General features: G+C 50.7%; 1 protein-coding gene across 1 annotated transcript in view; it reads right to left on the reverse strand.

The window, feature by feature from the left end:
• LOC120394272 overlaps window positions 1-14,813 on the reverse strand; it is a 46,687-nt gene extending 31,874 nt beyond the window's left edge. Inside the window, exons 1-2 of the mRNA XM_039518513.1 lie at window positions 14,730-14,813; window positions 11,394-11,442 (exon numbers count right to left, since the gene is read on the reverse strand). Of these exons, the coding sequence (XP_039374447.1) occupies window positions 11,394-11,442; window positions 14,730-14,798 (118 nt within the window). The 5' untranslated portion in view covers window positions 14,799-14,813. The remainder of the gene's footprint in view (window positions 1-11,393; window positions 11,443-14,729) is intronic.
• Between the last annotated feature and the right edge of the window lie 683 nt (window positions 14,814-15,496).

Here is a 15,496-nt window from a genome sequence, read left to right on the forward strand (position 1 = left end):
CCTGAGAGGAGATTTGACCAATCAGGGGTGTTCTGGGGTGGGGTAACTCGTCCGGAAGTGGTTCGTGTGACCTCTCTAAGAACTCCTCCCACTGCCCTCTACCAATCGCAATGGGTTTCAGCCACATAGGAGCACCCCGAGAGCAGGTTTGACCAATCGGGGGTGTTCTGGGTTGGGGTGACCCACCCAGAAGAGGGTCGTGTGACACCTCTAAGAATTCCTCCCAGCGCCCTCTGCCAATCAGAGTGCAGCACCATCACCCCATAAGTCCCAGCGCCGGGGCAGAAGAGGGCCTCTTTTACCCAGAATGCGTGCTCTGGAGATCATGGAGACATGGACTCCTTCACCACCCCCGTGAGAACGTCAGACTTTGTTTTAGCCCCGAGGCCTTTGGACTTGTGTGGGAAAAGCGCTACATCAGCAAGAGTTGCGACGAGGGTCCTTTGACTCAGCCGTTGATAGATACACCGGAACCCGAAACCCAGACCCTCGTGAAGCACCCCAATGAGCGTGACCACCTCTCATTGTCTGCCCCTCTAGAGGGGGAAGGCGAATGCAGCGGGAGTCTCTGTAGGACAAGGTGAACGGAAAAGATGTCACTCAGGTAAATGAATGAATAAGAAGTGATGGTTGATGATGGGGTCATAGGCAGCAGGTTTGTATAATTTTTGGTGGGGCCTAAAATGGTGGTGCCCCCCCGCTCCCGCCCTGTAAGCCGATATAAAATGAAGCTACAATGCGTCAGTGCTACAAGATTACAAGGGTCAATTAAAAGTGGAAAGTCAGAAGCAGCACTTGCCTACTTCAATATACAGTATTATATTTTGTTGCACCTGTTGTGATGAAGTGGGAATGTTCTTAATATTTTCTCTGAATACTGTGTGGGTGCCTCAGTTTCCCCTGCAAGATGCCAACTGAAGGTGTTGGAGACAAAGAGATCAGGTGGCCTCCCTGTCCGGAAGAGACACAGAGGCCAGAGGAGGGAGTGTCAGTTTGGAGCTGGCTGGGGAAATGGGGAGAGACCCAGAACTTGGTTCTGGGCTCCCCACCCCCCAAGATGGACCTGACAGAGGGGTTCTGTTTTCTGTACCAACAAGCTCTGTTTAAACTGTGTTCCCGTCATGTAATAAACCTTCTGTTTTACTGTCTGGCTGAGAGTCACATCTGACTGCGGAGTTGGGGTGCAAGGACCTCTGGTTGCCCCAGGACCAGCCTGGGCAGACTCGCTGTGGAAAGTGCATGGTATGGAAGGGGATGCTGAATGCTCCGAGGTCAGACCCAGGAAGGTGTAAGCTTCTTGCCCTGGAGACAGTATGCTCCAAGAGAGGAGGCTCCCCCAGAGTCCTGACTGGCTTTGTATGGAGTTGTTCCAAAGCATCACAGCATCCCCTTCCACACCGTGCACTTCCCAGAAGTCCGTACAGGCACTGACACTTCCTCCTCCGGCCTTTGTCTCTTTTCCAGGCATTAGGAGGCCACCCGATCTCTCTGTTCTCCAACACCTTCAGTTGGCACCTTGCAGGGGAAACTGATTTGGGAGAAATGAAGCAAAAGCTGCCCAAACCGAGCTTGAGCACTCCTGAATTTTGAGGTGTTCAAATCTGGAAGGCAGGTGCTGGGGGTGGGAGAGGGCTGTGGGCTCCATGGGGGAGCATGGCTGCAACTGTCTGGAGCTGCACGGAGCCAGACACGCTGGTCTGAATGGCACAGTAAGCGGTTTGGGGGTTGGAGAAGAGGTAGGGAGTTCCGGGGGGCAGTCAAGGGACAAGGAGCAGGGGGAGTTGGATGGGGCAGAGGTTCAGAGGGGCAGTCAGGGGACAGGCAGCAATTGGATAGGCATGGGAGTCCAGGAGGTTTATCAAGGGACAGGTAGGAGGGTCCTGGGGGGAAGTTGGGTGGGGTCTCAGGAGGGGGCAGTTGGGGACAAGGAGAAGGGAGGCTTAGATAGAGGCTGAGGTCCCAAGGGGCAGTTAGGGGCAGGGGTTTCGGGAGGGGGTAATCGGGGGACAAGGACCAGTGGTGCTTAGATAGGGGGTGGGGGTCCTGGGGGGCAGTTGGGGCAGGGGTCTGGGGAGGGGTCAATCAGCGGCCAGGGGCTGGGATTCAAAGGGCTCTGGGCTGCTTGCAGCCGCGGGGAGCCCAGAGCCCTTTAAATCCCAGCCCCGGCTGGGAGTCAGAGGGCTCTGGGCTGCCTGCAACCGCGGGGAGCCCAGAGCCTTTTAAATCCCAGCCACGGCCGGGAGTCAGAGGGCTCTGGGTTGCCCGCTGCGGCGGGGAGCCCAGAGCCCTTTAAATCCCAGCCGCGGCGGGGAGTTAGAGGGCTCTGGGCTGCCCGCTGTGGCGGGGAGCCCAGAGCCCTCTGATTCCCGGCGGCGGCTGGGATTGAAAAGGCTCTGGGCTCCCCACGGTTGCAGGCAGCCCAGAGCCCTCTGACTCCCGGCTGTGGCTGGGATTTAAAAGGCTCTGGGCTCCCGGCGGCTGCCGGCAGCCCAGAGCAGGGGAGAAACCTAGCTCCAAATATTGCTGGAGCAGAGCCCCTTACTGTGAATATTCCTGGGGCTAAAGCCCCAGGAGCCCATATAAGTTGGCACCCATGGATGGGGTGTAATGGGTTAGGAACCGTGGGGTTGCGTAAATCTAAAAACAAGCAGTGGAGGGCTTACACTGTTTCTTTTTCTGAAAATCTCTCAACAGCTCGATGTCTTTCTAGAGGCCTTTGAGAACTTACAGATCGGTAGCCCCGTGGGAGTAAATATATCATGCATCAGCTGTTTTTGCTCATGTCTGAGACACAGATCTCAAGAGGAAAATCCAGAAAAGGACAAAATGGAAGAATGAACCAGCTCAGACTCCCTTATGGCAGGGGTCGTGGTGTCCATTTTTACAGTCAGGCGGCTGTAAAAGTTCGTGTTAAATCAGGCGATTAATAAAACGTATTTAAATATGTCAATATGAATGTGTCCCCCTTCATATTTGTGTTAGTAAAAGAGGGTGCCAGTAACAGTCATGTCTACACCGGCAGCTCTGTTAAAGAAAATATATTACACCCCCTGGGAAGTTGGGAGCTTCGGCGGGTGACCCTTCTTTTTCAAGTGGCCAAAAAGCCTCGTAAAATGCTTACACTTTACATAAACCGGCTCAAATACGTTTTAAAAGAAACAAGACCATTGGGTCAGATGTGGATGCGCAATGGCAGGCAGATTCGGTGAAGATGCATCGGTTCTCCAAATGCAACCTAGGTTTTAAGTCCATCTTAACAGTGATAGACATTCTATCCAAATCTGCCTGGGCCTTAGGCCTAAAAGACCAGACACGTGGTGAGGTATCCAAGGCCTTTAAAGCTATTTTCAGCAAAGGTCGCATGCCTCAAAAATTACAAACCGATCGGAGGAAAGAATTTTTAAACAAACCTTTAAGCAGATTGTTAAAGCGGCATGGAGTTCACCAGTTTGTTACTAATAAGGAAGTCAAAGCAGGGGTTGTAGAGGATGTGGAGATATTTTACAGCCCATATCACCTTTTGCTACATTGACGTGTTACCCGAGTTTATAAAGAGTTACAACCAGAGTTTTCACAGAACTCTACGTACCAGACCCGCTGATGTTAGCCCTTCAAATTCTCTGAAGGTATGGAAAACGGTTTACAGAGATGGTTTTAAAATAAAACCGGTTGTTGCCTCTTTTAGAAAAGGCGACCATGTGAGACTATTTAAAACCAAAGGAGCTTTTCAAAAAGTTATGAACAGACATTTACCGATGAGATATTCCTTGGGCATGCCTAGCCTTGCTCAACGCGTGCTTCAACAAGCCCAGATGTGTATTTTGCAATGATTTTCATAGCCCTATTACCCAATAAAGCCCCCCAGGTGAGGGGATTAAAGACAATTGATGTTTGGGGTTTGTTTTTAAAAAATAAAAATGACCAATTCAGAAAAAAGGACACAGATTATTATTTTTTTAATAAAAATAATCGCTTGTGAGTCCCTAAATAATCCCCCAGAGGGGGATTCCAGTCACCCTCCCTTTTCACAAATATCACGAGTCAGTGTCGTGGTACAGGCACCGCTCTTGCAACCTATCTAGGAGGTTGTATAGTTCTAAGCGGGCATAAGCGGTGGTGAAACAGGCTATGAAGATGTTGGTATTGCCAGAGACAGAGTACTGGTCTTTTGCGAGCTTCCAAGACACACACGCGGTTTCATCGTCGATAAACTCGCAGGATGAAACCTCGTAACTGGGGGAAAACAGGTACTGAAAGAGTATCAGAGGGGTAGCCGTGTTAGTCTGGATCTGTAAAAGCAGCAAAGAGTCCTGTGGCACCTGATAGACTAACAGACATATTGGAGCATGAGCTTTCGTGGGTGAATACCCACTTCGTACCCACTTTCAGGTACTGAAAGCGTTCATCAGGGTCTCTCACCATGCAGCTGTTGGGTAGGTTTGTTCTTTGGCCAAATTTACCCCACAGAGAATTTAAAAACAGTTTAGCCATTTGGCATTTAGGGTTTGTCAGTTGGACCGTGTGCTTGATTGTTTGTTTGAACAGTGTGAATTGGGAGGCTTTGTTCCAGGTGGGACCTGAGTGGGCCCGACTGCTATAAAAAGGCAGTCAGCAGCGAAGCAGCTGAGCGGCGAACAGCAGAGGCTAACAGAGGGCGTTTGCCTGGGATCTGTCCGAGAGGAGGTCCGCTAAGTGCTGCATTGGGGGGCTGTGTTGGTGAGTATCTGAGTGTCTGTTGCCTTCTATGAGGAGATAACCGGCTCTGTGGATGAGGGGAAAGCTGTGGACGTGTTATTCCTTGACTTTAGCAAAGCTTTTGATACGGTCTCCCACAGTATTCTTGCCAGCAAGTTAAAGAAGTCTGAGCTGGATGAATGGACTATAAGCTGGATAGAAAGCTGGCTAGATCGTCGGGCTCAACGGGTAGTGATCAATGGCTCCATGTCTAGTTGGCAGCCGGTTTCAAGCGAAGTGCCCCAAGGGTCAGTCCTGGGGCCGGTTTTTTTCAATACCTTCATTAATGATCTGGAGGATGGTGTGGACTGCACCCTCAGCAAGTTTGCAGATGACAGTAAACTGGGAGGAGTGGTAGATACACTGGAGGGTAGGGATAGGACACAGAGGGACCTAGACAAATTAGAGGACTGGGCCAAAAGAAACCTGATGAGGTTCAACAAGGACAAGTGCAGAGTCCTGCACTTAGGATGGAAGAATCCCATGCACTGTTACAGACTAGGGACCGAATGGCTGGGCAGCAGTTCTGCAGAAAAGGATCTAGGGGTTACAGTGGACCAGAAGCTGGATATGAGTCAACAGTGTGCTCTTGTTGCCAAGAAGGCTAACGGCATTTTGGGCTTTATAAGTGGGGTCTTTCCAGCCCTCCTTTCTTTTAGACCCCCTGAGGATATAGCAGCCACCAGTATTCTGAACAAAGCATCATATTTTCCCCAAATCTTCATCAGTTTTCTGAATGAAGCATCATACTTTTCCCAAACACAAGACTATGGGGAAGCTGTGACGAGCTTATGGTGTTGGGAGAATGGTTTGTCAGTCCTTGGTTTTTTATTCACAACCCCTAGAGCGCGTGCTCCGGGTTTGTGAATATGGGCATTTTCGCACACACAGTTTTCTCAGGGCTTGGTGTGGTGGTGGCCGCTGAGGAACTGGAGTTGTGTTTGTGTGGTTGGTTCTCAAAGGCTTTGATAAAGGCATCATCGAGCTGTTGAGAGATTTTCAGAAAAGAAACAGTGTAAGCCCCCCACTGCTTGTTTTTAGATTTACACAACCCCGTGGTTCCTAACCCATTACACCCCATCATCAACCGTCACTTCTTAATCATTCATTTACCTGAGTGATGTATTTTCCATTCACCTTGTCCTCCGGCGACTCCCCCGAGCTGCGTTCGCCTTCCTCCTCTAGAGGAGCGGACAATGAGAGGTGGTCATGCTCATTGGGGTGCCTCACGAGGGTTTGGGTTTCGGGTTCCAGCGTATCCATCAACAGCTGAGTCAAAGGGCCCTCGTCGCAACTTTCGCTGATGTAGCGCTTTTCCCACACAAGTCCAAAGGCCTCGGGGCTAAAACAAAGTCTGACGTTCTCACGGGGGTGGTGAAGGAGTCCATGTCTCCATGATCTCCAGAGCACGTGTTCTGGGTAAAAGAGGGCCTCTTCTGCCTCGGTGCTGGGACTTACAGGGTGATGGTACTGCACTCTGACTGCAGAGGGCACTGGGAGGAGTTCTTAGAGGGGTCACAGGACCCGCTCCTGGGGGGGGTCACCCCGCCCTGGAACCCCCCGATTGGTCAAACCTGCTCTCAGGGCTGTCCTATGCAGCCAAAACTCATCACGATTGGTAGAGGGCAGTGGGAGAAGTTCTTAGAGGGGTCACACGAACCACTTCTGGACGGTCACCCGGCCCGGAACACCCGATTGGTCAAATCTCCTCTTGAGGCGGGCCTACGGGGGCGAAACCCATCCTGATTGGTAGAGGGCAGTGGGAGGAGTTCTTAGAGGGGTCACATGACACACTTTGCTTCCGGTCATGTGTCCGCCATGGGTGGGACTTCCAGTGACAGGTGGTTGGGGCTTAAGGGGTCAAGGAGCGGGTTTTGAGGGGTCAAGGGGAGGGGTTAGTGTTTTATTGATGGTAGGGCCCTTATACTACTACCAGACACCCTTGGAGGCCCTTGCCTTCCCAAGGGGTGGCTTTGTAAATTTAGCATCAGGTGTTCTTGACCGAGAGTCCTTGGACATTTGGGACTTCACTTTGTTCTGAAGCTTATTGCAGGTTTTCTTGAGGCACATTAACATCCGTTTGAGAATTGTAACTTTGCTTCTTGAAGGGGATGATGTCCTAGCTCTAGAGGCCTTTGGTGACTTTGGGGGAGAACCGTCAGGACTCCCAGTTGTTTTCTCCCCAGCTTGCGAAAGCCCTGTTGTACTTGTAGCAATGGACACCATCTTTGGTTGCTTTCTGGGAGCCGTTTTCCCCATTCCATCCTGCGTCTTTCTCCTGTCTGCTGGAAGGAGCCACACCACTGGCATCTTTTTGTGGTTGGATGATGCTGAGGAGTCTCCTGGAGTCCATCGCTGTGGGATTCCATGGGATCTTCTGGGCAAGTCAGCACCTGCAGAGCCAGCTGGTCTCTTCCATCGAAGCTTACTGCACATCTTGCAGACACTAATTGGCAGCTGATCCCTGAAGAGCTGCGAATTCACAGTTCCATCGAGCCCATGTGGATCCATGTCGTCTCGAAGACCATGCAGCTCAGCAGATGTCTCCTCCTGAGTTTTCTTACCCTTCATCTTTCCTGGATATGTCTTACGGCACTGCTGGCAGACTGAGACCTGGCCCGCCAAGGGGCGGGAGCTGCTCAACATTTCCATCAGGTGCTTCAGCTGCAGGTCGTGTGCAGCCTGCCCAGCAATGAGAGAGTCAAGGGTGGATCTTGTTAGCTGCTCAGAGCCTGGGGCCTCTGGGGCAACCTGGTGGCTTTGGGGCCTGGGATGATCTGCCCTGCCCTCACCTGCCTGTGCCCCTGGCCCCAGACAAGAGCCTTCTCCCAAGAGAAACTTCCTCTCCATGTGCAGCTCCAGCTTCTCTTCAGTCCCTTTGGTGCCGCTCACACTGGTAAGGGGCTTTCTCAACTCGCTCCTATAGAGGTGGAGTGTGGCTGTGAGCGTCTTCTCTGCTATTGCCATCTCTCTCACGAGGGGAGCATCTCTGTGCGACTCTCTCACCATCTTTGGGAATGCCTCCATTTGGATCTCTGAGCATTTCTGAGCAATGTGTTCCTGCAGCTTGACCACCACCGTGGGCACAAGCCTGGCCAGGATGGCATCAGGGGATGCCATGATCCTGTGGGCCTTTTGAGGCAGGGGTCCAGAGGGGCAGACACATGGCTCCTGGATCGCCTGTGCACGCTGAGGGCTGGTGTTGGATCTGAGGGGCTCCGGGACCTTTGCTGGAAATCCACATTTGGGCCGATCTGTGTCTAATATCAATTGCTGCTTGGTGTCCCGCTCACCCAGCAATGGCTCCCCGGGATGGGGTTTGTGGAGCTGGAGGCAGAAGAGCTGTGTGGGGTTTCTGGGGGCTGAGGGGTAAGCCCTGCTCATGCTGGAGTCTCTTTGTGTGCACGTGACAGTCCAGTTCCTCCAGGACTTCACAGCTTAGGAAAGGGACCCTGCTCATGTTGAACTTCACCCTGGGGTCTCTGTCCGGTGGGTGCAGAGCAAGGACATTAGGGATCATCTTGGCCAGCGACTCTGTGTATGGGGTAGGAGCCCCCAATTGACTCTGCAGATGCTTCTGGCGGATGTTGAAGTCTAAGCCACGGATTGACGTCTGGTCCAGACCCATGGTCTGCTCTCGCCGGTCTCGTCTGCTGTGGGCAGGAGGCCTGGGGAGAGGCTGGGCTTGGATGGGATGAGCGGATCCTTCCCAGCCCCCGACAGGCATGATCTCCCCCGTGTGGCAGAGGGGCTCTGATTGAATCATGGCGGCTTCTCTCAGGGAAAAGGAGCTGGGACTCCAGAGGGGAGAGGTGGTGGATTCCCTAGAGGAGTAGGAGAACTGGCTCGTGGCAGATGTCGACACACTCGGCCTGTGGGAGAGAGCAGACAGGGACAGATGGGACATGGCTCTGCTGAGCAAAGGCAGGGCTTGGGCACAGTAGTGCAATGGGGCAGTGCCTAGGCATGCATTGCACACCACACCACGACACAAGGACATCAGCTGGGTAATGAAGGACTGAGAGGGGGAACTGGCACTCATTTTATCTAGAACGATAACCCCTTCGTCACACGCACATGTGCAGCACCTAGCACGATGGGGCCTTGAGCATGATCAGGGATCTACTGCTATTTGAATAGAAAGATTAGCTAACAACAATTGGTTTGGGGGAGGAAGACGTGAGCATGTGGGTGTAACCCTCGCCAGAGGATGTTGTGAAGGCCAAGACTATAAACTATAAAAGGAATTAGATAAATTCATCAATGGCTATTAGCTAAGGTGGGCAGGGATGGTGTCCCTAGTCTCTGTTTGTCTGAAGCTGGGAATGGGCGACAGGGGACGGATCATTTGATGATTCCCTGTTCTGGCCATTCCCTCTGCTGCACTGGCATTGGCCAGTTTTGGAAGACAGGATACTGGCCTAGATGAACCTTTGTCTGACCCAGTCTGGCTGTTCTTATGTTCCTACATTCTAACCCACTGGAAAACTGTCCTGTTCTAATGGCTGATACCCTAGAGGCTAACAACTTACTATTGCTCCCAGTTAATGGAGTTTCTCCGGTGGTGGAGGTCTGTGCTATGGTCCTGAAAGTCCTGGCTGATGACTCGTGTTTAGGGTGTATCACGTGGTGTCCCACTCACTGCTTGTCTGGTGCCTACTCTGGGGATGGGATTAGCTCTCGGTGTCAATGCCCCTTCCAACTGTCGCATGTGGTCACTGTCACTCCCACAGTGACCCAGACAGTTCTCCTGTTCACTGCCCCGCCGGTCCATGCGATGCCCTCGGGGGGGGCTGGGAAAAACCTGCACCCACACTTCACACACTGGGCTCCAGCCCTCAATCCAGCAGTTCTGGGCTTTCCTCTCCCAGCCTGGACTGCTTCCTACTACTCCTGGTTCCCCTCCTTGCTCTGGGTGCACCAGCTCCAAACACTCCCCCCTCTTCCCAGGGAGGGGCTGCCCTTTCCCAGCCGCAGCCCCTGTCTCTTGCCAGCTTCCTGGCTTTATAGGCCCCGTCTGTTCCTGCCAGCTGAGCCTGCTTGGAATCAATTCCCTGCTCCCTGGCTCTTCCTGCAGGTGCACCCTGTGGAGTTCATGGGCCTGCCTGGCCACCTGAGCCCCTTCCAGTGCTGTGTGGGGTGGACACCCCCTCGCAGGGTGTCACTGGATTGCTTTTTCCTTCACACACAGCACGGGCAGGTTCTAGACAGTCGCCTGCTGGCAGATATTGCCCTACAGAAGGATTTGATCCTACTCACAACCCCAACTTGTAGTCTCTGCATTTAATTTCTGATCATCCCTCACCTCACTTTCACTGGTATCTCACCTTGGAAGCTAAAGCCTCTTAGGGGCTTTTTCCCTGTTATTTTAGGATCCTGGAGTGTCTGGTTTTCCCTGCTCCCTCCTCTCTACATTCACTCTCCCCTCCCACCCAGACCCCAGTCTGGTGCCCCCTGGTCAGTTGCCTTACGGTATCAGAACTTCATCCCGGTGTCTGGCCACGTACTGTAGATTCCTCTCAACCAGCCTGAGGCGCTGAGCCAAGCGGAGCTTCTCCGGGTGCACAGGGCAGCTGTGGAACAGAGAGAGCAGATAGCTGAGTGCAGGCCCTGCCCTCAGGCCCTCTTTTACCCAGAGGGGAGGCACCGAAAGGCTCCCTGTCCCATTCTCCACTGAGGCAGCCTCCTCCCCTGCAATACCCGGGCCTTGGATGTTCTGGTTTGGGGTTAGCTGGATTGTTAGGTGAGCCCTGTCTAGTGCCGAGGAGGTGAGAGTGTATCCTACTGGCAGCGTGTGTGTCATGTCCCGCCCACGGAAGCTAATCAACATATAGGATAACAGCCTACTATAGCTGCCAACTAATACAGCTACCTCTTCAGCTCTAAGGGGTGTTTTATGCTGCAGAGCTGAAGGTCCAGGGTTCAAATCCTGCTGGGGGACTGGAGAAGGGGCCGTTACACAAGTGCTGCTGGATCCCTTTCACCCTTCTCACTGTACGAGAAAGCCCAGCCTTCCTCCTGATCTGTCCACCTCACCTCCCCGGGGTGCACGGGGCTGCTCTAGGAAAACATTTTCTCCCCCTCTTGGGAGGGGAGGATGGTCCAGTCCAGTCCAGTCGACACAATCTACCCCCCACCACCACTGCCCCAGGTTAAATGAATTGTATGATGCGTGGGGGTGGATTAAAGATGGCAACTTCTGCTGGGTGGGAATGAATTGCAGGAGTCTAAAGGAGAAGAGTTCCTTGCGTGGTACATAGGTCGGGGCAGGGGAGGGATTACTCGGGTGGGGATGAATTGCATGACGCTAAAGGAGAGGACTGACCCACTGCAGATTGATGGAGGGGGGCATTGCTTACCATGTCTCTAGGGATGCACCAGCCTCCTCCAGCTCTTCCTCACAGCACCCAAAAGCTGCCAGAAGTGAGACATAAAGGAGACATTGAGCTGCTTGGGCACTCCTTGCTTCCTAGCACCCTAGAGCCCCAGATTTCAGGGGCAGCCTGTGAACGGAGCCCCAGCCAGTGCCTCTGCACGACTCTGGGCACGACTGAGCCTTCGCAGGAAGAGGGGAGGCAGGTGGGGGAATAGACCCTATTTCTCTGTTTTGCATGGGGCCTGAGTCTGCCACCGCAGCTGTGGGGTCAGGGGCTGCTTACCTTTTGGTTTCTGCTTTTTCTTTCGGTGTGTCCTCTTCCTCCGAAGAGCCTGCCACACACAGAGAAAGCAGCAGGGTGAGAAGAGAACTCCTCAATAAACCTGAGAGAACAATGAGCCAGAGGTGATTGCCATGTGGGGCCAGGGGGAAGTTTTTCTTTGTGGAAGAGTATTGCACTATGAGGCCTCCTGGGTAGGCATTGTGCTTTCCTGTGATGCAGACAATGTAGGGCACACAGCACAACCCATAACAGGGGTCACTGGAACAATCCAGGGGTTGGAGAAACAGGGATTGCTGGTACCCGGAGCCTGCAGAGTTTATAAGGATTGAAGGAGAGAGCCTGCAAAGTTCTCTCTCCTGCAGAGATGACAAAACTCGGCAGGTTTTAGGATTGCAGGGTATGCAACTAACCCCAGATACCATGCACGGAATTCAGACCTTGGGGGAGAAATCCGACCTCTGGACAACAGTGTTTCCTAGATACATATTTAGGGAATGCATGCTATCGGGGTTTTATCTGCATGCATTTGGGATGGCCATGTTACTCCTGAGTGGTGAAGCCATGAATGGGTTATGCAAATGCACCCAAACAAGTGCTGATATAACCCCAATATCATCCTTAAACGGCAGCTCTTTTACACCAAACAACAACAACAACAGTTTGGCATGAGTTCAGCCCACTTGCCTGGGAGCTGCAAAGTTTCTTGAAGGTAAACCGCACTGCTTGCAGCTTAACTAGCCAGGTATTCCTTTCACAGGCTAGATCTTTCTCGCCTGGGCTCAGCCCCTGTCCCCCTCCCCCACAGTTTAGTTCCTTTATTTCTCCAGGTGTTTTCAGAAGTCTTCCTTTTGGGGCAGCGAAGTGGTGGAGAAGAGCCTAGATTAACTCCCTTCCAAGTCTTAAATAGGATTTGGCTATGACAGGAATCCTTTGTCTCCCAGTTTGACCCCTCACTCCCTCCTAGTGGAAAAATACCGCAAGTCCCAAATGATGTCCATCTGAGGGAACTGAGATTGTTTAGTCCACAGAAGAGAAGAATGGTGGGGGGGGGGGGGGGGATTTGATAGCCGCTTTCAACTACCTGAAAGGGGGTTCCAAAGAAGATGGATCTAGACTGTTCTCAGTGGTGGCAGATGACAGAACAAGGAGCAATGGTCTCAAGTTGAATGGGGGAGGTTTAGGTTGGATATTAGGAAAAAACTTTTTCACTAGGAGGGTGGTGAAGCACTGGAATGGATTACTTAGGGACATGGTGGAATCTCCTTCCTTAGAGGTTTTTAAGGGCAGGCTTGACAAAGCCCTGGCTGGGATGATTTAGTTGGGAATTGGTCCTGCTTTGAGCAGGGGGTTGGACTAGATACCTCCTGAGGTCCCTTCCAACCCTGGCCTTCTATGATTCTATGAGGTGACATGATCACATGACGCTGCAGTGTCAAAGCAGCATCCCAGGAAACTTCTCAGGAAGGAGGAAGATTAGTATCTTCCAAGTCCTATTGTCCTTCCTAATGGCCCATCCAGGCTGATTGCCCACTGTTTGGGGGCATTCCCCCGGTGCAAGCACTTTTGTAATTGATACAGAGCCCATATTCCTTGCTTCAGATACAGAAATGATACATCCATACAGATAGGATAATCCCGTTCAGTAAATCAGAACCTTTCCAATGATATCTCACATAACCCATCTTGCATAAAACATACCTTAGTTATGCCATATTCATAGAACAATATTTCTATGAAGAATATGGGGCGTAATGTCACAGGGGTGAAGAAGCATGTGGACAAGGGCGATCCAGTGGATATAGTGTATCTGAACTTTCAGAAAGCCTTTAACAAGTTCCCTCATCAAAGGTTCTTAAGCAAAGTAAGTTGTCATGGGATAAGAGGGAAGGTCTTCACATGGACCAGTAACTGGTTTAAAGATAGGAAACCAAAGGTAGGAATAAATGGTGAGTTTATGAAGAGAGATAAATAGCAAGGTCCCCCAAGGATCTGTACTGGGACCAGAGTTGTTCAACATATGCATAAATGATCTAGAAAAGGGGGGAAACAGTGAAGTGGCCAGATTTGCAGATGATACAAAACTAAAGATCGTGAAATCCAAATCTGAATAGGCCCTCCTTGATCCCAGATGTATAACTCTATGTTGGGCTGTGTGAAAATGCATTTTGTTTGAATGGGCCCCATTTGCCAAACCAACTCTCCGGAACTCTCTGTATGACTGCCCTGTCCTCATCGTTATTTACCATTCTGCCAATCTTTGTGTCATCAGGACATTTTTATCAGCAGCAATTTTGTATTTACTTCCAAGTCATTGAAAAAAATGTTGAATAGCCTCAGACCTAGTACTGATCCCTGCAGAGCCCCATTAGAAAAACCCACATTCGAGGAGCCCTTTGACAATTACTTTTTAAGATCTGTCAGTTAGCCATTAGCCTGTTCTCAATCCCTTTAACCTGTGCTCCATTGATATTGTATAGTGCTGATTTTTAATCCAAATGTCCTGCGGTAATTGTATGCATAAACAGGGGAATCTCAAGTTGGAGGAGAGAAGTTATTTTACCTCTGTATTTGGCACTGGTGCAACCAGTGCTGGAATCCTGTGTCCAGTTCTGGTGTCTAACATTCAGGAAGGATGTTGATAAATTGCAGAGGGTTCAGAGAAGAGCCATAAGAATGATTAAAGGATTAGAAAACATGCCTTGTAGTGATAGACTTTAGGAGTTCAGTCAATGTAGCTTAAAGAGGTTAAGGGTGGTTTGAGGAAAAGTCTATAAATACCTACCCAGGGAAGAAACAATTACAAATGGGCTCTTCAGTCTAGCAGAGAAAGGTCTAACAGGTCCAATGGCTGGAAGTTGAAACTAGACAAATTCAGACTGGAAAGAAGGTGTCCATTTTTAACAGTGAGAGGAATTAACCATTGGAACAATTGACCAATATCATGGTGGATTGATTCTCCATCACTGGCAATTTTTAAAATCAAGATTGGACAGTTTAATAAAAGGTATGCAGTAGGCATTATTGTGTGGAAGTTCTTTGGCCTGCGTTAGACAGGAGGGTCAGACTAGAAGATCCCAATGGGCCAATCTTGCCTTGGAATCTATGAAAAACAACACTTTACACAAGTCTAAGTTTGTCACATCTATGTTTGACATGGCCCATTTTCCATATAACGTTGTTAACCTGCTTTAAATATATTCCCATCCTTTAATTCTTTATTGATTGATTCCCATATCAGTTTGATCCGAGCCTGCTGATTGAAAAATACTTATGTTTGGTTCCTGCATTCAGCTGGCATCAATCCAGCTTTTCTATCTCTCTAGGAGTCTCACTTACCTCAGATCTGGCGAGCCTCAGCACAGCATAAAAGACTACAAAGAGCAGATAGAGGAGGAGTGAACTCATTTCCCCGGGCTCAGGCACTAAGACACTCTCAACACAGGCACTCTCAAAGCAGCAACAAGTACCCAGGCTACACCTGAGGGCAGGTTGCTGCTCTGGCATCAGGCAGGCGCTGTCATCCCTAGGTCACAATGGGGTTGCCCTCCTGCAATCTCCCTCTAGTCTGTGAGGTGTCAATGCTGTACTTAGATCAGGAGATGGGATGGGGCAACTGCCCAAGTGGGCTGAGCTCAGAATAAGGCAGGAGAGAGGGCATCAGGTTTCCCAGGAAAACCCTGGGTCTTTTCCGAGCTCTATGACTCTCAAGCCCTTAGGCAAGGGACATTTTTTCCCTACTTGTGGGAACTCCTAAAACCCTTGTGACTGAGGCAGAATCTCCCAGCCTGAAGTGAGAAGCAGCCCTGAAGTGATTCTCTAGTGCTACCAGTGCAGAAAAACGTTCATGGTATCACCAGCCCAAGCATTCCAACACCATGAGCTGGGCCCCACCAAAATCATGAGATTGGCTTCAAAATAATGAGATCTTCAAAAAACATTCATCTGGGGACCTCTTCATTTGCCTTCTGGTATCTGAGCCGCTAGGGTGCACTCAATTCATGTTCTCCAGCTTCTCTTTGTAACCATGAGGGCTTAAAATTGGCTAACAAATAAAATAAAATAAAATAAAATAAAGAGCAGAGATTCTCAGATAAATCACTTGA

The sequence above is a fragment of the Mauremys reevesii genome, unplaced genomic scaffold (genome assembly GCF_016161935.1).
Source record: "Mauremys reevesii isolate NIE-2019 unplaced genomic scaffold, ASM1616193v1 Contig46, whole genome shotgun sequence".
Lineage (NCBI taxonomy): Eukaryota > Metazoa > Chordata > Testudines > Geoemydidae > Mauremys > Mauremys reevesii.